Raw genomic sequence first — 23,545 nt, 5'->3', positions numbered from 1 at the left:
TGATTGTTTTTGGAATCTTTTTATTTGTTGAACATTAAGGCATATATACACACACAATCATATGACTTTTCATCAAAATATAATTTACAACCTAAACCTCTTTGGTTTTCATTATCAAAATATATAAAAGGCACATAGGGAGCATTTCGCATTTCAACGGTATTGAGTAACAGATTTCTGTGAGCTTTACAGATGCTAGTTTGTCAGAAAAGTCTCACCGATGATCTACTGATTACACGGGTGAGTTTTTCTTGCAGATCTTTAACCATCATCAGCAGTATAAGCATTCTCAAAAGCTTACTATACAGGAATGTTTATTTTGAAGCTTAACTTGAGTCTGGATTAACAAAAATAATCGATTAAATCGTGGCTAACCACCTATATAACACAACATATATAAACATAACAAATAGTCATAGAACAAATGCCTTAAAAAACAACAGAAGGCAGAAGCAAGCAGAGTTCATTCTGCTGTGAATCAAACAATGCAGCTGGTGTCGTAACGCTTTCCTGAGTGCAAAGTTCAGACAGATCAGTAAATGAGAAGGAGCAAGGACAGAAAGAAGAGTATGACATTGAAAGAAGAGGATGCAAAATGACAATCAGTCTTAAGGAACATTTTACAAAAGAGATTTTTGTGGTGTTCAAATCCAAACAAGGGCTAGAGTTTGCTACCATGCATTAATGTGTAATGAAAGATGTTTCCTGCTAGAGCAACATGAGCAGCACCATCATTTGACAATAACACTTACTTAAAAGAATGCATATTGCAAAACTAGTGTCACATGGTCAAGTTTGACTTCAAAGTAATACCTGGTAGACAACTGAAGATCGCTGCTGAATTAAAGAACAGGCCCAGTTCAAGTGCTCTTCAAGAATTTGCTCCACTGCAAATGTAAAAGTAAGAGCTGATTTGGCATGAACCTCGAGGTGATTGAATGTGGAAAATGTTACAAGTAGAGAACAAGACCTCGTGTGAGCGGAGCAGCAACATTACAGCTCTGGTTCAACACCTGCAATAAGCAGTTTGACCAGTAGGGAGAAGCAAGAGATCACAGGTGTGTCTGCTGTTGTGTCTGTAGCAGCGTGCGCAAGCTTTCCACTTCAGCCTTTGTGACAGTATTCATATGCAGTCCTTCTGTGACAGGATGTAAAACAGTTTGAATACTGGGTTGTGGTTTGATATTTTGATAACGCCTACTAACTGACTATCACTATCACTGCTTGCTCTGGTTTTCCACCAGAGAGCTCAGAGTGTGTTCATTTTAAACTGAGATGTTGAACATTTCCCCAAAATATAAACAGTAATCCTTACTCTGTATTACAGCATGTCAGAGAAAGACATTGAATACAAAATTAAATTTGAAAATCTTAAAAAATATATGATTTTGGGGCTCAAATTAAATAAAGAATGCACTAGAAGATACAATTATCAATGATCAATTAGCAGGGAGCCATATCTAAATGTAGCTATATCCGTTTTGGTATTCCTGGCACTCACAAGCATGCTACCTCCTGTCCCTGCTTCTCCACTATAAGCAGTCGACGTCTATAACCATCCTATAGATGTCATTCATCAGACGTTAACATAAACACAGATAAACTCAGGGACAAGATAAGGCCCTGTGTGTTTTAGCACCAATGCCACAGGCAAAGTGATATTTGGCTTATTCTGCTGTAAAGTAACAATGAGGCAGAACGGAGCATCTCAGTAACATTACAAACCCTACCTTCTTCCCTTTGTCCATAAGGCAGTGACAGTGTGCTGCTTCTCCTTGTTGGGGAGTAATGAGATGCAGACCTGCGCTGCTAGGAGCTGGGAACACGTGTGAAGCCGGCTCACTAAACTCAATAAACCCAGTGCTCTGGCTTGAATTAGCTGGTACGTCTTTGGCCTCTGGACACTGTATCATCTTTCTTTTATGTTCTTTGGTAGAACGGAAGTTGAATACATATGAGGTTAATTTATCCCAACAGAACGGGGATGAGACAACAGTTTAGGTTTTAAGTCATAACGTTTTGACATAATGAGGCACCAGATCTAATGTTTCTTTTGGGGGTGGTTCGAATAAGGACACAGTACATCACACAAAGCATCCAGGAACAAAGTGGAGTAGCTATTCAAACATCATTTTGTTGATGATGCTCATTTTAAAAAACTATATAGGCAGACATGTAGCGTGGAGTATGATGTTAATTCTAAGGATTTGTTGACATAAAATGTATTTAAATTGTATAACAAAAGTATTGCTTAATGCAGGATTGACTAAGACATTATTTTACTTTTCTTTTTGACATGGTTTCTTTAAATGTTTTGCATTCATCTATTCTCTCGTGGGAAAGACAAGCATGACCTTGCTGTCACCCTCACACCCTCTTCTCTCTCTCCTCCCTGTCTCTCTGCTGTAACGCTGCCAGCTCGGCCGTCCAGCAGCCGTCACTCCTCTACGTAGATAATGATGCTTTCAGGAAGTCACCAGAAGTGAAACTGGTCCAAGGCCACTATTGAGACATGTTTCAATATCTCAGAGGGGAACAGCACATTTTCTTTATCTGATTGATAAAATACTCTTTTACTTGTCACGTTGGGAGGAAGTCTGGTTTTACACTTGTGCAATGTGCAAAATACAAAGTTCTTGAGACACCGAGCTCTGATGTGAGCACAATACAAGCTTCGCTCCCCACCCCTGGGGCTGAAATAGTAGAATCCACTCTGCCATGAACGGCACTGGCCTGGTTCATTTCAAAGCTTCAGACGAGCTGGAAATGAATAATTAAACTCATTCAAAAACCAGAGTTTGAAAGGATGATACAAGCCACCTGTGTGGCATCGAGGTGAGCCAGCAGGCTACAGTATGGACATGTTTTCAGGTTGGTGTGGGTGTGAGTGAGGAAGGGGCCCTCCCAGGGGTCCCAGTGCATCCACCTTGTGTTCTCTCCCAGCAGATCCCAGGGTCCCTCGAGCCAGCACCACCATGGTATCTGATGACATGCCGGCAAACTCAAAGGCAAAAGTCCCGTAAAACAGCATGATGATGACGCAGAACAACCATTCAAAGATGGCCGACGCGTGTTGAAGGACGAAGCTCTCCTGACAGAAAAACACGCCACCTGAGAACACGGTTAAGGTCAACAACAGCAGAGCGGTGAGAAGACATGTAGTCAATGTGCAGACAGGCTGACATTGATCAGATTCAAACTCCTTGTTTCAACTTTCAGTAGGGCTGCATCAGATCGGACCACCACCTGATTTCGTTTTCACAAATCAGCACTACCCCTTACACTCAAATACATATTTGTTCTATATAATTTTTTAGAGCAATTGTATGTTATTAAATAGTTTAGTTTTAAATATTTTTTACAGAATATGGAAGTTTTCACATTTTTCCTCTTGACTGTACAATATTGTCACTAGCCATCATTTGTATTTATCTTATCCAATGATTCATTATCCACGTCGACTGCTTCTATACATCCACATTGGAAAGCCTGAAGAGCTGCAATGCATTTTGGGTGCAGTTGGGTATGTCCCGTAGGCTCCAATTGCATTTTTTGATTTTCTTGTTTATGTAGTATACATTCGGGTAATCTTTTTATATAATCCACATGCTGTGCCCACTTTATATACTCAGTATCACATCGTACTTACTAAGATAGTTAACATGTGGGCTACCCCTGGTGTAAGGTATATAAGAAATTAACTAATAATATTTCTCAAAATGTCACGTTTTCACAGCCATGACTGTGTTTAAAAGCATGCAGCATAACATATATATTAACATTTGAGTCTACTCACAAAGTAAAGCTGTAAAAGACTTAAAAAAGGCCTATAACAAACTATTTGACATTAAATACCGGACCTGATGTCTGTGGCAGTAATAAGCTCTATGCTAAAGCACTATACGGCCTTGAAGGCTGCCATCTGTCAGTGGCTGGAGGATACTGAGCACCAAGGCTACGAAGGCCAGCAGGGTCATGCAGAGCCGCAGGTGGGCCACGTTGTACTCCCCCTGGGTCTTGGCCAGTCGGTAAGTCAGAGCTGACTGCACGCACACAAACAGCATGCTGGTGGGGAAGGCGATGCCTGCTCCGACATAGTGGAGAACTTTGGAATTATCCACCTTGTGTAGAAAAGAAAGGAGACAAGAGGAGATAAAACGTGGTTAAATAAAAAATGGGTGGGAAAAAAGTGTATACACAAAGTCTGCAGCTGACATGTAGGAACTATCAGACAGCTTCTGCATCAGGCAGTTGGGTCGGATTATTTATTGTTGTGTAATACTTTCTTAGACTTCTTTTGTAAGAAGCTCAAAGAAGAATACGTGGAAACGAGAGCATGCTTTAAAGTAAGCGCTAGCGGGTAGCGACTCAACAAAATGCCACACACACACACACACACACACACACACACACACACACACACACACACACACACACACACACACACACACACACACACACACACACACACACACACACACACACCACACACACCACACACACACACACACACACACACACACACACACACACACACACACACACACACAGTAATTCAGCCAAATTACAGGGGTTTTTTGGCTGATGATGAATCGGTAAATACTGGTGAGTACATACTGAACATTCCTGTGCAGTAGGCTAATCCTTGAAAGTAAGTTATCCATACAATCAATATGAAAAAAACGCACACACCATTAGTCTTATTTTTACAGGAGTGGAATATAAATCACAGCAAGCTCTTTCACACATTTTTCCACATGCCTTTGCTCAAACAGCAGTTTATTGTTTTAGCTTTCATACTAAAGTGGCTGTCACAAAATCCTATTTTTTCAACTGCATCTCCATTTACAGGAACTACATCAAACTGGCACTGCAGGGTCTGAGTGTACTGCCAATCTGTTACTCACTGTACACAGTAATGGAAAAACACACACATGCAATAACAACCATATGCTCTGTTCTCCTTCTGGCAACTTCTGGTTTTAACTCACGTTTTGTTTTTTGCAGAATGTTTCCTTTTCAGATGTTTAATATATCAAACAACTTTATTCTCAAGAATATAACCAGCAGATTAGGCATAGACAGTATATTTAAATAATCCAACACTCCTCAGGGGTTTGTACTGCTTGTGTGCTGCCTGGTGTCACAGATGATATCACTAATCGTAGTCATTACCTGATGGCTTAATGAGCCGTCGCGGCATCACAGTAAACCTTTGCTGTTCTTTTGTATGGAGGTTTTCACACTTTAGTATGCTCTCAATATGGCAACATTTGTTCATGGGAAACTACACATCTCTGAGCATCTGCCTTCATCTGTCACTGCTGAAACCTACTGCAGCTATAAATCACCAGAGTTTGCCTGGTTCTGTCATTTTGTTAAAGTATTGGTACCACATTTTATTAAATACATTGATCCTGTCAATATAAAAAATCAATAGACATATGATCATCTAAATGTGTGTGTGTGTGTGTGTGTCACTGTAATGTAATACAGAGTGTGTGCAGGATAATCTGATGTGTGAGGATGCAGTACATGTGGGAACAAGCCCAACAGACATCCAGCTCTCTTCCAGCGTCAGTTTTCATTTTCTGGAAATTGAACCAAAAGTGAAACTCTTTTGACTTGACCGTTGAAAACACACCTGCTGAACCAAACGGCTGCCGCCATCTGTAACAGAGATTTCACAACCACATATTGCAAAAGCTATTCAAGCAGACGGACAAAAAGGGGGTCCTGAATAAGTGCCTATATGACATTTATATCTATAATCACCAGAGACATATTCATGCACATAACATATGCTTTCAAATGTTAGCCATGATTCCTTGGACATTGTTTCTAATACTTTACACAACCATCAGTGCTTTTCAAAAATCAATATTTCTTAAACGGACCGCACTCCTTTAGGATGCACTTGAACGGCACCGACAGTCAGCATCATCTGTACGTCATCTTCCTCTCTCTCCTCCTCCTGACTGCAGCTCATGAACTAGCCGCGTCCCTCTCGTGGACCTCTGTCTGGCAGCGATGTGCTTTTCCATCATCTAGTTATGTGCTTCTCTGCCCAAACCATCAGACCACCTGACAGGAACAGCCCCAGTGGCCGCACCACATCTGCTCTGCCAAAGCCTTTACGTAACCCACAGCTACATGAAGTCGTTGCCACCGCTCAACATGATGCCAGGTGTTGTGTTTCTGCTACTTTCTCTCCCTTTTCTCTGTTGAGTTCATCAGATTTTGGCTGCTGTTCTCTCCTCTGACTCTCCAATGTTTGCCAGGGGATGCCGTGTCATTATTCTTTTGAGCCTGGGCTTGATTTTGCCAACAGAATTTCTGTTGTCATGTGGTTTAAAAAGTGTATTCATCTTCAATGACATCTCTATTTCCATCCCACTGGAATGCCTCCACTATAAGCGATGTGATGTCTGTGAGCGAGGCCTGTGATTGGTTACAGAGGGCCTCAGCCTCACACACCCTGTCTGCCCTGCTCCTCTCCATGCATGGCCAGACCTGATGACTCACTTCCCCCTGGCTCTTCCCGTATAATTCCTCCCAGCTCTGCAGAGCGGAGGCCCCAAAGGAGAAGCGGGAAGAAGGTGAAGACGACCTTTGAGCATTCTCAAACAAACTACCACTGCAAACCTCTCACACTCACACACACACCTCTAAGGCTATTGTTTGTCTCCATCTTCCTCAGGACACAGTGGCCTCTAGACAAACATTGTTTAACTACTGTAAGATGTCATATCATCCATAGACAACATTTAGTTAAGAGTGCTTCTGCCACACCTTACAAACAGCATGAGCTCAGTCTGATCATAAAGAGACACAGAGTTGCCCCTATAGATTTTTTAACTAGTGATTCATTTACAGATTCAACGGTTAATCTTTAAGTCTATAAAATGTCAGAGATATATACAATAACAATGACATCTGATACACTCAAGGAACATTTATTCTGCTTTATACTGAGGAATGTTTTCATTCAAAAACAGGAACTTTAACAGTGAATTTCTTTCAGAACTGGTATGTCTTTTGGTAATTCAAAAGGCCCACATGTGTTAGTAACCTGTTTGCTCCCTTCTCGTATCTCTCCCAAATTATTTACCATAAACAGTGAACTATTTAACAGTCTTTTCCAATTTGAAGGACAAAACCTGAATGTTAACAACATTAACGTATCCAGCCTTTTATCAAAAAATAAAACCGTGTCTATTTTGTCTCTGAGCCTCCCCTCCCAAACTTACAAAAATACCAAGGATGTCATCAAAGCTACTTGTAGTCTGGGCATCGAGCCAGTGCTCCAAATATTTTAACTTCATGAAATTATTTTCCAAAGAACAAATATCTACAGGAGAGGAATTCAAGTCAGTTTTCCTCACTTTAACTACCGGAGAGAGCAGTAGAACTTTAAAAACACCTGAATGTACATCTAATCTTAGATACAAATTGTTTTTGTGTGTGTATCTGTGTATGCGTGCACGTGATAAAGAGGGGACGAGGAATAGTGTCATTTGAGGAAGATTAAAGCAAATTAAACAAGCTGAGTCATGGACACAGGCCTGAATGTCATTGAGAAATAATTGAGACATTTCAATGACAGGCAGTTTTCTTCTGGGCTGCAAACTAACGGTTACTTTGTATTGACAATAATTCTGCCATGTGCAATGAAGAATAGCCATCATAATATTCTTAAAACTAAGGTCACCACATGTGACAAAGCAAAACAACAAAAAAGTCACCTTAAAATGATGTAAAAACCACCTAAGGCTAAAGCACAAATCTTAACACATGCTGTCACAGTCAGGATCTTTAACTTTCTAATCAACTCTGACTCACACTTTGAGAGTCATTTTACTAATCTATATTTCCCTTGTGGTATCATATAACTTTCCTGTTATTTCATCTTTTCATCATTTTCTATATTTGGAATTGCATGTTATGTCTGTGTGATGAAGGTAAACTGGACCCTCGTACCTGGAAGTTGCCCACCATCATGAGTCCAGCGGCACAGATCCAGCCTGTGGAGAGACTCGCCGTGTTGAGAACACAATGTTGGTGCTTCTCAATGACGTGGGCGTAGCGGAGCAGCACGATCACCATAACTACAGAAGAGAAACAAAACGAGACAAAAACAAGATGAGTCAGTGATGGGTGGATCTGATGAATTATACAGGTTACTACATAAATCACTACACTAGTAGAACAGTGAACCGCTGTGAGGGATAACAGGTTATGCTGTTTCTGGAAAAGTCCACTTCACACTGTTGGTATTGTGCGTTATTATTGGGGCGGTGGCGAAGTCGATAGGGACTTGGCTTGGCAACTGGAAGGTCACCAGTTCAAGTCCCGGCAAGACCAAGTGCTACCGAGGTGTCCCTGAGCAAGGCACCGTTCCCCACACTGCTCCTCGGGCGCCGTTCAAAATGGCAGCACACTGCTCCTAACACTAGGATGGGTCAAATGCAGAGAAACAATTTCCCCACGAGGGATTAATAAAAGTCCATCTTATCTTATCTTATTTCACCGTGCCTGGCTTCAATGTATTTCAAACACTAGCACATTAGCCAAAAAACACAAGACTTGCTTGGGAGCTGATTAAAAAGACAGGAAATGGCGGGAAAGTGAGAACGCTAAATGGGTGGGGGTTGGTCTAAATCTTGCATGAGATTAAAAGAAGAGGGGAAACGAAGTACAGTGTATGGGACAGATGACTGCGGATGTGCTAATGGGCTGTGACTGGGGGTATTGTTGGTGCACGGAGGAGCTGACCCCCGCTTGGTGTCTCTTTGTTAGCTCCTCACGGATGGTGCTTCACGAGGGCTGACTGGGCTTGGTGAAAGCGGGGCAAAGGGGGCGAGGGGAAAAGACGAGGCGGAGACATTCAGAGGGGAACAGGGAGCCCTTCGTGTCTTGACCTGACGCTCATATATTTTCTTGGAGACTAAACTGTTGTTTTAAATCGGTCAGCATCTGTGTGAGAGACGGGCTCTAAGACGTTCTGTGCTGCCAAATGAGAATAAAATGGAAACCGTGGTCACAGAGAGGGAAAAAAACATCAGTGCAGGACTTAACAATGTCAAGCTTTGTCTCCATGAGTCAGGGTTTGGATACACTGTGGCCCGTCGGGCTCTAAGCCAACGTCTCTTTGTGGACATAACGGTCACATAGTAAAACGACAGATTTCAAGAAGTTTTGAGTAATATCCTGTTAGTACAAAGTGTGAAAACGGCATGACTTTCTTCTACAAACTGCCAAGAAAGTACAATGAGTATACTTTATGATATTTTGGAATATAGGATTAATTGTAATCCAACAGTCATTTTAGCTAGTATGTGTGTTTTTCACAGTAAATGAAAATAATCCCATTATATTAATGTATTTATTCGGCAAAACAGATACAAAATGTTACATACAATGCAACAGATGGAATGTTTATGTGTATCTGGTGCCACAGTATTACCAATAATTATATTATGTTATAAAAATGTATAACAATGTTATGTTTGTTCAGATCCTCAAGCCTCAGCTTTTGCGTGAGTGCTGTTGTTTGTTTTCCCTCTGCACTAAGAATCTTCTAGGCAGAGTGATTTAAATTACAATCATGGAAAAACACACAGCAGTGTCTCCAGGCGCGGAAACAATCTAGTCTGTTTTTTTCCTACTCGTTTTTTTTATGTAGAAAACAATGTAGCGCTGAAGGGACAAGAAAGTACACCGTTTATTTCATTAGATTACAGCTTCTTCGTCCAATTGCTGCAGACTGGTTGGCTGTGGATGTTCTCTATTGAAACAAATGAGTTTTCATCATTACAAATGAGCGTGCTTGAACTGGCTGGCATCAAGTCGTTTCTCTAAACTGATGTAAGCTCGGCCTGAAGGTTAAAGGCATGGAAGAACATGTTCCCATTACTCTATGGAGAAATCCTTCATGCTTAGGCTTTATTTGTGCTCTGTAACCTTTGAGGCACATTCTGTTTTCTGGAATAACTTTTGGAGGATGCATGTCGTGATGATGAGTCACAGCATAAAGGTTACATGTCTGAAGAGTCAGCAGCATGGCTGACCCCCACCTGGCATCAGACAGTTAGGACAAGCTGCTGTGATACATTTGTATACTGCCTTTCTACCTTACCAGACACAGCACTATATCATTTGACTCCAATCATCTATTCACATACATCTTAATACACTGATGGTGGCAAAGCTATCATGCAAGGTGCTGGCCTCGTGCCTTGATCAAAGAAACGTGTGGACTATATTTAGATGTTGGCAATTTGATTGTGTTGTCAACAGAAGGAATCAGTTTACATATTGCCATTGCTAAGCTTTGATCTCCTTCCACACAGACGCCCACTCCTTTTCTCTGAACTCAGGAAGCCCAGAGGGGAAAAGCTTGGCTCAAACCCACCAATGCTACTCTTCCGTGGAAGTCACCTCTCAACAACGTGGACTTACGGTAACTGATGCACAACCCTGCTGCCACAAACACAGACTGGTTTATGCAATCGCACATAGACGTTAGCAAACGGTGCCAGTGCATATTCCCACTAAAGTCCCGTCAGCCACACCACACCTTGCAGTTAAATAAACCCTGCTGTCCCCTCAAGTACATATGGTTCAACCCAACCAAATGGCTGCATTCTCTCCCACAGGAACACGCTGAGAAAGAAAACATGCATTGTCTTTGAAACAGAGTGTGTACACTGGCCAGGAGGTGGGAACTGCCTGGAATAAAAACGAGAAGTATAATTATGAGGCAATGTGCAGTTCAGGGAGTGCAAGATATCCCAGATAAAAGTGAACCTCTGAGCCGACTGTAGCAGGCACAAAGCGAGACATACATCAATAGGCTAAGAAGCTAAACACTAGTTATTTACAATAGCCTCTTGTATAGCCACATGCCACGACTGCTTAGCCCGCTTTTGTAGAGCCTTAATAACTTGCTTTACAACAGGTATTAACACACGCCGAGATCAGACTCACTTGACAGTAAAGAAAATGTTTAATAATCCCAAGGAAGCCCTCATTTTTGTAGCTGTATTCAGAATTAATTCCTATGTTTTCTTCTATTTTTGGTTTTAGATTTGAACCTTTGTATAATCAACAGTGTTTCCCACAGATCTGAAATATACTTGGGGGGGGGGGGGGGGGTGGTAGCGGGGGGGGGTTGAGGTGACATGCAACAACATTAACATTAACCTTTCTGTTGGTCGCTTGTTAGCAGACCCTTCACGCGATGGCAGAGCGAACAGGTACAGGCAGGTACTACCCACAAATAAACATATGGACATGGGTTACTATTTAAAAAAAAATAAAAAATGGTAAATGTATTTAGGAACCTATCCATGTGATTTTAAGTGGGGGTGGACCTCAAATCCTCTAGGGGGGTCTGGTAAGGTTTTTATTTTTTATTTTGGAGTTAAATGCATCAATCTGGTGCACTTTGAGGGGAAAATAAAGAGCCTAGATATATGGAAACACCTATATGAAACAGAACTGTATACATTTCAATAATCATAAAATCATGGCCATAACCAATAACATACCATTTCCAATATGAAAAAAACACTGAAACTTGTTTATTTATTTATTTTTGGTTCATTTAGTTGTGAGTGTGTCTGTGCTCCTGAATCAGCCTCTCCTGTCTCCCTCCTCTCCTCCCTCTCCTCTTTGAGGCAGCAGCAAAGACTAGTTTTAGCTCTCAACAAGTTTTAAAAGTGTATCTTACCTTTTTTCACCTAGTTAACTTTTTATTTTGTATCATGCATATTTTACTAATCACTACCCTCTCAAATGGAAATATGTGTTTACATAAATGGTGACCAAACCGTTTGAGACCCACTGAGAACTTAGACTAAGTTAACTATCTAAACACTCAGAGAGTCCTTTGCCTCACCTGAGCTGAGGTTATCCCGAGCTTGAATGACACACAGAGACCAATCAAGGGCTTTGATTTATGATCTGTATGACAGTGGCCATGTCGGCAGGCCACATCATGTAGACAGCCAGTCACCCTGTGTGAGGCAGGCCACTTAACAGGCCAGGCCATCAGGAAACCCCCCGGTCCTCCCGATGGCCAGTCCGGGACTGGGTACAGGAGGCGTAGAGCGAGGGATCAGTGTCCACGAGTTAATCGATCGCAGATGGCGTCGTGGTCACGGACGAATAAAAAAAAATTAATAATAATAATTATATTAAAATATATATATATATACTTGGGCGGCCGTTAATATACCTGGGCGGCCCGCCCAAGTAAAGTATATTCTATGTGTGGGAAACTCTGATCAACATTATTTTTAGTAATGTTTACAGTTTTAGACATTTGCCTGCTGGTGTGGGACTGGATGAAAACAGCAGGACCAAAGTAGAGTAAATTATTACATTTTAAATAATATACAGTGATTTTTTGTTAAGTATACCTGTATAATTCAATGTAAATAAAGAGATGTTTTAAAGACATGTTTTTTCTGCCGCCCAAAAACTCAAACCATTGTTTATATAACAATACAATGCCTTCACATAACACAAAGATATATAGTTCTCAAAAGTAGCCGTGATGTTACATGCCTGTCAGAAACTGAGTATCATAAAACTGATGGATGGGGAACAAATGTGCTCAAAGACTGATTTAAAGGATATGTCGCAACCTACAGTACATGTCCAGCAAAAAAGGACGGATCTTATTTCTAGGTGCAACAACAGGTGCACTTTAAAGTTAAACTTTTTCTACTTCAGAACGAGACTGATGGATCAGTTACGCCGATATATCATGGCAGATTTGTCGCATCGTAAATAACAAATAAGTAACAATGGTGTCACCATGACATAGTACTTCCAGACTTCTCTTTTTTAAAGCACACCATTTATAGCTCTGATCTGAACACACTTACTAAGAACAGAATTACACTTAAATCAATTCAGAGTTAACATTAAAGACAGGAAATATACAATATTGTGTTGTTTTTGTTAAGCTTTATGCACTGAAATGCCAAATTGTTCGTCAGATACATTAAAGTGGACCTATCATGCTATATTTGAAAAATATATTGTAGGGCCATACCTATACAAAACATGTCTGTGAAGTTTTTTTTTCAAAATACCAAACAGATCGCCCATTGTAGCCATGCCTCATATTGCTCAAACCCCTCTTTTGCAGCCCTGTTAGAGAAACGCAGATTTTGGGTCCTTAGCTTGAAAAAAATGAAGAAGAGGAGGCAGAGCTAATGCCTGATCAGAATTCTACCAGAGATAAAGTTAAATTCGGTTGTGATAAAACGCCATCCTGTTTAAACCACGTCAAGGATTATTTCTGAAACAGTATGGAGCTCAAATGCTTTTTCTCTTGCAGGTTTATCACAAGGTGAGTTCCTTTTTTTATTTCCTGCTTTTTAAAAACACATGTGCTCTCCAGTACAGGTTAGCTCTGAGTGTTAGCGAGGCTTGCTAATGTAAACAAAGACGTCCAAAACACGTCAGGCATTGTTTCTGATAGCAACTTTCTGTGGGTCCGCCGACGTCACCACTGATGGACACGTCAGTTCGGATGGAAATCTGTATCCACTCGTTTTAAAAAGATTTGGATACGGAGGAAAAGAGAGGGTTTTATTTTCTGACGCTGCGTGAGTTCCGGAGACACATATTTATGTATAAAAGACATCACAAAGTGCATTTTGCATGATAGGTCCCCTTTAAGTCGCCACCTAACTTTTCTAAATCGATTTTCTACATTTTTGTATACTTAACAGCATTATCATATCACATTACATTTCATTTAGCTCACGCTTTTAACCGTGCAACTTATAGAGGAATCAACTATGAATAACTTAAAACAGCAATAATCTTGCAATAAGACAAACCATTTTAAGTGCTAGAGCATTAGCTTCAAATAAGCAACACCAAGTGCTGGATACGGAAATTCAATTTTTTGTTTTTCACAGTGCAGTGCTTAGCCTACCTGTCTTTCTCTTACACAAACACCTTTATGTGCACAGGGGCGACCTGCTGTGGTTCAGGGGTCATGGGTTGCTAACAGAGCTGCTCCAATGTGAGACTTTCACTGCTGCCTGAGCAGGCCTTCACACTGAGCTGCAACCGTCTGCTGCCTGGATCTCTCACGCACAGCCTCACTCTATATAAACACACACATACACAGAGAAAGGCTCCCCTATTCTTGTCACAGCCAAAGAGCATAGCTGTAATTAAGATGTCAAAAACACACAGCATACAGCTTATTTTGAGGATCATGGTCTCATCATGAGTCTTTCTCTGCTTGCCTTTCAGAAGCAACAGTCCACAACCGGCCGATCACACAGGCCTTAAATAGCTGCTGAAGGCACGCAGGCTCCTGATGAGAAGACAAACTAGGCAAAGGGACCTATCCCCCGCTTTATATAAGTGTATACACACACTGAACATGTCTAAGCCACAGCTGGGAAACATTAACTGGATCAGGATAGTCAGGCAGGCAGTTAACACAGGGAACAGCATGTGTAGACTCACAAAAAACATACAGACCTGCACACGGGCGCTCATTCCCTCACTTTCATATCATGCATGTTTCCCTTGTCCCTTTGAAAATACACACTCAGCATGTATAAAACATAAAACATTCTGAAGCGTATGTTGTTGTCCTTTTACCTCCCCCTTTATTTAGATATGACAACATGCAAGGTTTTCACTGGCTTTTGGTCAGTGTGGTTATATGTTTTGCACAGACTGGCATTCTTAAAAGGGAAACAAAACTAATGCTACTCTCAGTCTCAACTTAGGCAAAATAACTGTTCATAAAAACTACATTTAGTACCAACAAGACAAGAAACTAGTCACTTCTGCAGAACCGATTTATATTTTTTTTAATGAATACCTTATAAAAGAAAGCGATGCTTCTCATTACTCATGTATCCTATATTTATCTACTTTGGATTGGATATTATATATAGTAATAAAACCATCAGTCGATCAACAGAATTTCAATTATTTGATAGTTAATTTATGATAAAAAAATGATGATTGTTCCAGGTTTGAATTGTGAGGATTAGCCAGTTTCCTTTTGATATAATAGTAACCTGAATATGTTTGTGTTTTGCCAGCTTGTCTCAAAAAGCAAACATTTTGAAGATGACACAGACTTTGTTATTAATTATTACATCCCCATTACTGATGGTATGTATCCAAAATTCCAATGTGTAAATAGTTTGTAAAAGCACCAATAGCAAACCCCACAATATGCTTTTTGATGTCAAACATTGTGATATGGGACTTCACTATATTCCCCTGCCTTCATGTATGTATGTAAAATGTTTGTGTGTGCACATGATGCTTACCCATGAATGAGCCTGTGCTGCAGATCAGGCTGAAGAAGCAGCTCTCCGGGGGAAGAGTCCCACATTTACTGCAAGAACACAGTAGTACACAGAAATAAATCACAGGACTACTGTCAACAACCTACGCACAGTCCACAGCAACAGAACCACTAATTAATCTCCTGTGTTGTGCAATGTTGTCAGATATGTAGTTCTGCCCATGCAACAAAGGAAAAAGGGGGGGTGGTGTGGGGATGGGGGGCACACTTCCTCATATACCACCATTAAGGCTTTGACTTTTCACCTACTGAATACTCCACTCTAGGAATGGTAAATGTTTGTAGGAGGGGAAAGCAGAAGACAGTAAACACAGGCCGTCTGTGCCCGAGCTCCTGCCTCATGCAAAGCCTCCTCAGCTGACTGCGGTCACACACACACACACAAATTCAGTAAGCTTATTCTCACACCCATGCCTTTGAAACAATTCTGAGATGCATTTAGGATTTTGATTGAGGATTGTGTATATTTTGTCGATTTGATTTGACATAGTTCGATTTCCGTCAATTACTGACCTACTCAAACAGCATATGATGTAGCTGAATATATAGTTATAAAACTGGAACATTTTAATCTCTTTCACCTTCCAACTAAATTGCAAATTACAGATCAACAGCAGCACTGCATTGGTGAGGATGGTTAGCAACATCTCTGATGTTACGTATAGGTACATAAATAGTTTGAGGCCTACTTAATATTTCCGTTGACATAATCTTGCGCATTGTGTCAAGATGGTGATTTTTTTTGATGGCCTTCTCTAACTATTTGCTCCAGATTTGATAAACCAAAGTATTCAGATTATACAATTGGCCTTTGATGATGAAAGCCCAGTTTGAATAAAAGCTGCACAAAAGAGCGGGAGTGTCTAGATTTCCGCCCAAATGTAAGCCGACGCCTGTGTGTGTGTTTATTTGGTAAAGTGCAGACCAATGCTTCGCCTCTGAACTGCCACGGTGGCAGGCAGGATACTCAGCCCTGAGTTATTTTCAGAATGCACACATAGACACACAGACACACACTCAGGAGAACCATCTCCTTCGAGCTCACTCGTCTTTTTATCAACAATGTGCCGACAAGGGTGAGGTTAAACAATGGGACAGTGTTCCTGTTTTTTAACTACCAGACAGAAATGAGAAAAAGGAGACAGAAAAGAGACAGATAGAGGTGGGGGGGGGGGTGTGAGTGGGAGTCTCACTGACCTTATGAGAGGTACATTGTCTAGCGTGCAGCACAAGGTTGGCCCGCTCTGCAAATACAGATCCTCTTCACATGATTGGTTGTACAACCTGGAACATCAAACATACATGCTCATTTGTGCACACAATAAAAAGGTAATATTTATAAGCAAACAGTTGTTGAACAATCACATTTATTCAAGCTTTAGAAATATTAGTACAACTTTATTCCTGCTGTTAAATCACCAATTGCAGACGCATTTCGAATAATTACTATCACATTTGTTCTTAGTAAGTTTGGAATAAATAGTTAATTTGTAAAATAATGAAAATGACGAAGAAAAACAGGGACCACAACATATCACCAGATGGCAAGGATTGAGTTTGTGGGATCATCAGAGGTCAAATAAAGCAGCATGCAGTATAATTGATCAACATACCAGTTATCCACAGGGCAGACATGTTGATTGTACAGGGCCATGGCGTACCTGAAATATAAATAGTATGATTAGCCGGGAAAAAATAAACAATGTTGGTATATTGTAAATCGTCTCAAGTGAGTCAAAGAGTAAAACATTTAGAATAAGGTTCTAATAATACGCAAATAACAGTGGAATCTACACTGTTGGCTTAGTAACATAGCCCATGACTACACTTTTACTACCAAAATGTCATTTGATCATATCCTGCCAGTCTGACCTTCCACTGATTTTGTTAAACCTGTAGGGTCAGACGACCTGACATTCGATTGTTCTTATCTCTCTATCGAGGACTCGGAGGTCAAAAAACTGGTTTGTTTTTCACAACTGGTTTAATAACTGCTGATACCCAACAGTGATGTTTAGTCAGGTCACTGACCACCGACATCCACTGAGGTCAATGGCCAGAAGATCAAAAGATAGAAACACATATTATTGAAGATATATTGGTATAAGTGTACTTTTGGATCAACGTCATCCTCCATGTTGTGTTTCAAGATGGACATGTCAGCACTGGAGGGACGAAAAGGGAAACTCTGGAAGGAAAAGCAATTGTCACCTTATCCCCTCGCTATTGCTACACATGCTGTCAACACTGATAAAAAATAATATTTTTAACTGCTAGAAGAAAGATGGGAAGACAGACGGTCAGAGACAGACACAGAGACTATCTATCCAGATTTATGAAAGCAGTCCTGGTTCAGTAGGAGGTTAAATACCAGTTACAAATGTTTCCAGGGTCGATAGTATCCAAATCACTCTTTGAACGACGGAGTGATATCATAAACGCGCACACACCTGCTCCCCAAAAGACACTAACAAGCACAGGCCCTCGTGTCAACACACATAAAGACAAGTAAGACTATATTTATTGGAAGCAAGACCTATTATATGAGTTACAAATGGTGGTGTTTATAATATGCAAATTGATGAGTGAAATTTGAGTGTCAAACTTTAGAGTGCAAGGTCTGACGCTTTAGTACCACACAGATATATAGTTACAATTATATTATAGTTGTGGGTACATAACTAGAAATATCAGGTAAATAAGTCCCCCCCCCCAATCCACTACAGCATATGGTTATAATCAGGGCTGCACATAACTGGTGCGCACCTCCGCCAAAAAAAGAGCACCGGGTCATTTGAAACAAAGCGCATTTGCGTACCAACATTGAGAAGGAGAGAGAGAAGAGAAAAGAGAAAAGAGAGGAGAGAGGAGAGATGAGAGAGAGAGAAAGATATTTGCGAGTTGCATATGAACCATGATATGAACTCAGGGCCGGCCCGTAGCACTGGCTAGATGTTCGCCTAGGGCGCCAGATCTGGGGAGGTGCTGCTCTGGCAGTTCTGGGAGGGAAAAAACCATTTTGACCATTGGGGCTCATCCTAATTTTCGGCCTTGATGTAACAATATTCACAATTAAGTAAATGTAGCACCCTTTTCACCCCGGTTACACGTTTCATTTGCCCTGTACGATGGGCGCTGTAAGTGATGAAAATGGGGGATGTTGGCTTATCTGGCGCCCGCAGCTCACAGACAAAATGCGAGTGAGCGAGGGGAGAGAGGGAGGGTGGTACCAGCGCTGTTGTTATTATAATCTGGTGCTGTGCTAGCTGCTCTAACGGAGATAAGAAGAAGATGTTTCTACAATAATGTGGAGGGAGAGTCCTCTCCAGTCAGACTGAGAGGCTGATAAGTTAACTACAGCTCAGTGAGGTAAAGGACTCTTAGTCTAAGTTCAAACGGTTTGGTCACAATTTATGTAAACACATATTTCCAAGGCACTCCTTTGTAATTATTGGGATAAACAGGTTTTAAATCATTCCAATGTATACTATAGGACAGTAACCAAAAATATCCTTTAAAACTGGAGATAAAAAAAAAATGCATAAATAAATAAATGTTAAGGTAAAATAAGATATGAATGAACAACACAAATAAAATAAGTTACATTCATTTGTTATTGGCTATGGTAGGCTATTGGTTATGTTCACATACTTATTTGATTACATCCACTTTTCTAAGAAGACAACAGAGACTTTCGACCCAAAACCAGCTGTTGACTTTTGGATGCAAGCAGCTAATCGCAGACTCAACCAGAGAGAAAGTAGTAGGCCTACATCATCAGCTACCATGTCTGACAGAGAGGAAGACAGAGAGGAGAACAGTCAGGAGGGTAGTGATGACAGCTTGTAGGATTACTGGTCGTGCTAATGTTGTCTTGTGTTCACCTCTGCATGTGTGTTCTGTGTTCACCTCTGCATGTGTGTTCAGTGCCGTGTGTCTGGCAAATAAAGTCAAGACCCCCTCAAAAGTTACGGTTTATTTCATTTTAAGGATGAGCGCCAAGCAACATCTCCAGGTGCTCCTTTGAGAACCAGGGCAAAAAAGTTATGTGCACCCCTGGTTATAATAGATCTGTTATTTTGGTACTTTATAAATTAATGCATTTTCTTTTACACGTGAAAGCTTGTGTTAAGTATTCAATTTGGCATTATTTCACAGTCATCCGCTCTGCACTGTATTACACTACACTATATATATATATATCATAATATCCTACACGTCAAGTTAAACTACAATTATTACTAAAAAAGCCATTAATGGGACTTAACACCAATAGATATCAAGTCCAACCTAAGATAAATAATTACTGGGAGAAAATCAACATGTTGGAGTGTCTATTTGTGGCTTCCTAATCTTCACTGTTTCAGACTCAAGTGTGAGCAAGTGAAAGGCATAATTGAATGAAGATGACATTATTTGTTTGGGTATTGACTAAGGGAAGAGGGAGGCACGAGTGGCATGTGAAAGGTATGCTACTCTTGCATAATGCAGCGAGGAAGCCCACCGCCATCAGGTAGAAGGTTCCAGTGCTCCAATACAATGATACTAACTTACCAAGGGGGAAAGATATAGGAAAAGTAACTGCAGCCTGCTGAAGTGATCACATTTTCCACAACTTCCAAGGAAACTTTTTTTGTTTGGTCAGCTTCCAAATATAAAAACAGCAGCAGGGCCTTTCTGGGACATTTCTAAATAGAGCGGTCTTTTTTAGCACTATGTGAAACTGAACTGGTGCCTTCTGCGCTCGGGGGAGTCTAAGTAATAATAGGTTTGTTTACATAATTAGACCTCTATCGAAGCTCAGCAGTGGTAGTAAACTCTAATTGCATGCCTCTGAGCAAAATATAGGTGGAAAAAGCCATGTTGTTTTATTTAGGATAAGGACTTTTATTGACAGTTAGAATTCCCATAACACTGTGCAAAAAAACAACATATCAGAAACCACAGGAAAGGGTGTGATGCACAAACTGTGAATTCATTTTAGTAGTAAGCTCCAATCGCTTCTCTGGCTGTTTGCTGTAGCGCCTAAAATGTACAGTACTATTAAAACTAAAGCAAAACTGCTTAACTCCTAACTCAGGAGAAGAATCAAAGATCCTGGGTGGGCAGAAATCTTCTTCTGCCTGCATGGCCTCCAGATGCCGAGTGAAAGTTCTGCTTACGCTCTCTATGACCGCCCTCCAATATTTACCTTACTCCCACCCATTCGCCCACAGTGAAAGAGGGAGTTCAAGTTTTATTTATATAGCACATTTATAAACGATTTTTGGTCGAGACAAAGTGCTGTACATATAATAAAAAATAGCCTACAGTAGAGACACTTTACAGCAAATACAACAGCACAGATTGTTCAGAATATCAGTATGAGAAAAACGACACCCTCTATCCTTAGACCCTCACATCGTAGTCACATCCTTTGACATTCCTCCGGTCTTGAAAAGGACCCTTGACTGCTCTTAGAAACAAGGCACCATTGTCGAGGTAACGGGAAGGAAACGGGTTTAAAAAGGGACTGACACTAGGCAGCATTTGGCATCTTAGCTCAGATATCTTACTACCTCAGAAACAATTGTCAAAACAAGAACAAAATGGGCACAGCTAGCACTGATTTTCACCTGCATGTACTCTAACTTTGTATTTGTCTGACTGTGAAGCAAACAGTCTACAGTCTAAAGCAACATCAGCAGCTCAACCATGTCTTATCTGCAAAGCCCTGCACACCTGAACACACACCTGATTAGACTGTGAAGCAGCCATGTTCACAAACACTAGTAATTGGTCTCAGCTTTGGCATCTGATTAGACTGAAAACTCCCCAAGCAACTCAACATAGACCGCTACAATCTGGAATTAGGCCATCTGTCCCTCTCCCCTTTGGGGTGAGCATTCCTTCTCCCATAGAAACAGAGCAGAGAGGAGAGAGCTGTCAGCCCAAAACATAGCAAGAAGGTAATCACTCCTTCCTCTCTACTACATACGCTCAGATACCATACTGCAGACAGATATACTGCAAACCTGCAAGTCTCTCTTTAAAAGAGCGGTGATAATCTCAGATCCTTCCTGGAGAGCGTTAAACATGCAATCGCCATGACTCCCAGGAATTCAGCGTAAATATGCAGTGTTGCTCTCAGAGGCTGAGGTATCAAAAGGTTTTAGACTCAACATAAACAAGATTTATAATTTGTTCTATTAAGGCCTGGGTATCACTGCATGTAGTCTATGTCAAAGATAATTTGTTCAAATATCATTTTAATTGTGATGATATTCTGTTATTTGTTATGTACACTGATATATTTATTAAGAAAGATATATGCAGAAGTCCTATATTTGTATAAAACTAAATTGGCCAATGTGTATGCGGGCAGAACAAGTGTGTGTTAAATCAGGTTTATGGCTCTATTAAGCTATTAAAAGAGTGCGATAGCGGGCCAAATGTGCTTTATTACACCATTGCACATGAATACATTGTGTATTGTTCCTCCCTGCAAAAGTGTTATAAATCTGTCAGGGATAAGGTGTTATCTTTGTGCCTGGTTGAATTTAATAAAACCGTGCTACTGGCCAAATGTGTCTCTTTCAAAATCTTGTGGGTTACAATGCAGAATTGAAACTAGTGTTTCTTTTACTTTTGGTAAAACAGTTACTGTATTGGTTTGGCAGAAACGATTACAAAGCTGTTATATAAGTAAGCGATATATCATACTTGACGTAAAATAAACTTGCACTGAGCATCACTCTCTACCAAGGCAGCACAGCATTGAACACACTTTTTCAGTTGCAGCCGACTTGAAAAGATACTTGGTTGTGTTTGATTTGAGTTTTAGAAAACAGATTTTAAGGAAATGTCCTACTTACACTACCCATATCCCAGTGATGGTCAAAACTGGGAGGCTAACGGGCAGTATCATCCAGAGAGACATCTTCCAGCACCTTGAGCAGCCACTTTCTTCTTTTTCCTCTTCGGCCAGCCGTGCAATATCTGCTCAAGTAGTACTAACATTTAACTGAGTGTGGCTGACATCTGCATTGCCACCGACATTTTCTTAAAGATAGAGGATAGTAGATGGACAGGTGTGTCCTTTATGCTGGGGAACGAGAAGAGGGGGAGAAATGAGTAAGGTCAGTACCTTCACCTAATGATTAGAAAGCAATCTTCATCAAGCTCTGCCAGTTAGAGAAATCAGAGCAAGTCTCCCTAGCATGTGTATGTAAAGCATACAGCAATTTAATATATAAAGACAAAAAAGTAGGGCTTTACATCTGTTAACCTGTTTCTGGAGATGTCTTCTAATTGGTGGAGCTGTACAATGTTGTTGTGGACTAAACCTATCAAGGTAGGTTATCCTATTCAAGATTTTAAAAAAGTTGTTTTTCGGAAGTTTAACTGTATTTGACTGTCTGATTTAATAACGATGATGGCTTGTCATTCTAATACATCGTTGGTGATGTGTAACATTGACTCAATTAGTACACTTTTCCAGGTACATGTGCCTTATTTGAATACCAACATGTATGTTATTTTAATTCTACTTCCCTACAACTAAGAGGAACATATTGTACTAATACAAAATATTTTCAATAAATGATGATATCCTATAGTTGATTAGGCTGCCCAGTATATATACTACAAAAAAAGTATGCATTACAAATATAGGATTCTGAGATTAGTCATTATGTGTGTATTTTGTACTTTTGCTATTCTAAGTCAATTTAGTTGTACTTTTACTTGGAAGAAAATCTGTAAATGCAGGACTTTTACCTGCCATTTACCTAAAATGTGGTTTTACTATATTAAACTAATATGTGTAATTAAATGTAATGTTTGGTAAACTGCATCCCTTCTCATGACACATGCTAAAAGCTGCTCACCTTCAAGGGTCTAGCTAGCAACAACGACGAACATCAAAAGAAAACCAGTGACTACTCACCTTCTGTCTCAGTGTTCACTAGTACGTTTTTTGCAGCTTTTTGGTAACTTTGAGTACGCCGAACACACCTCTGGAAGCCGAAAAATATTCCACACAGACGGGACGCAATTAAACTTGTTTTATATATTAATCCTGCATTTTCTTTCCCGAACAACTGAATCCCGTTTTCCGTGTTTCGCTTTGAATCGAAGGGGGAGGCTCGCTCTCAGTCGGTTTCGTTGCATCGCCGCCACGAGACACTCCACAGTATC

At 40.5% G+C, this 23,545-nt stretch overlaps 1 protein-coding gene across 1 annotated transcript; it reads right to left on the bottom strand.

Annotated features, from left to right (window-relative positions):
• Nucleotides 1-13: 13 nt before the first annotated feature.
• zgc:154058 (uncharacterized protein LOC795538 homolog) lies at nt 14-23,545 on the bottom strand. Its single transcript, XM_034203825.1, has 8 exons — nt 23,295-23,545; nt 22,222-22,451; nt 16,981-17,028; nt 16,565-16,651; nt 15,330-15,397; nt 7,981-8,108; nt 3,944-4,121; nt 14-3,111 (listed from the first exon to the last, which is right to left on the bottom strand). Exons 2-8 carry the CDS (start codon nt 22,284-22,286, stop codon nt 2,849-2,851), a joined length of 837 nt encoding a protein of 278 aa, XP_034059716.1. The 5' UTR covers nt 22,287-22,451; nt 23,295-23,545; the 3' UTR covers nt 14-2,848.

The sequence above is a fragment of the Gymnodraco acuticeps genome, unplaced genomic scaffold, assembly GCF_902827175.1.
Source record: "Gymnodraco acuticeps unplaced genomic scaffold, fGymAcu1.1, whole genome shotgun sequence".
Lineage (NCBI taxonomy): Eukaryota > Metazoa > Chordata > Actinopteri > Perciformes > Bathydraconidae > Gymnodraco > Gymnodraco acuticeps.
This window is presented reverse-complemented; position numbering and strand designations above follow the sequence as displayed.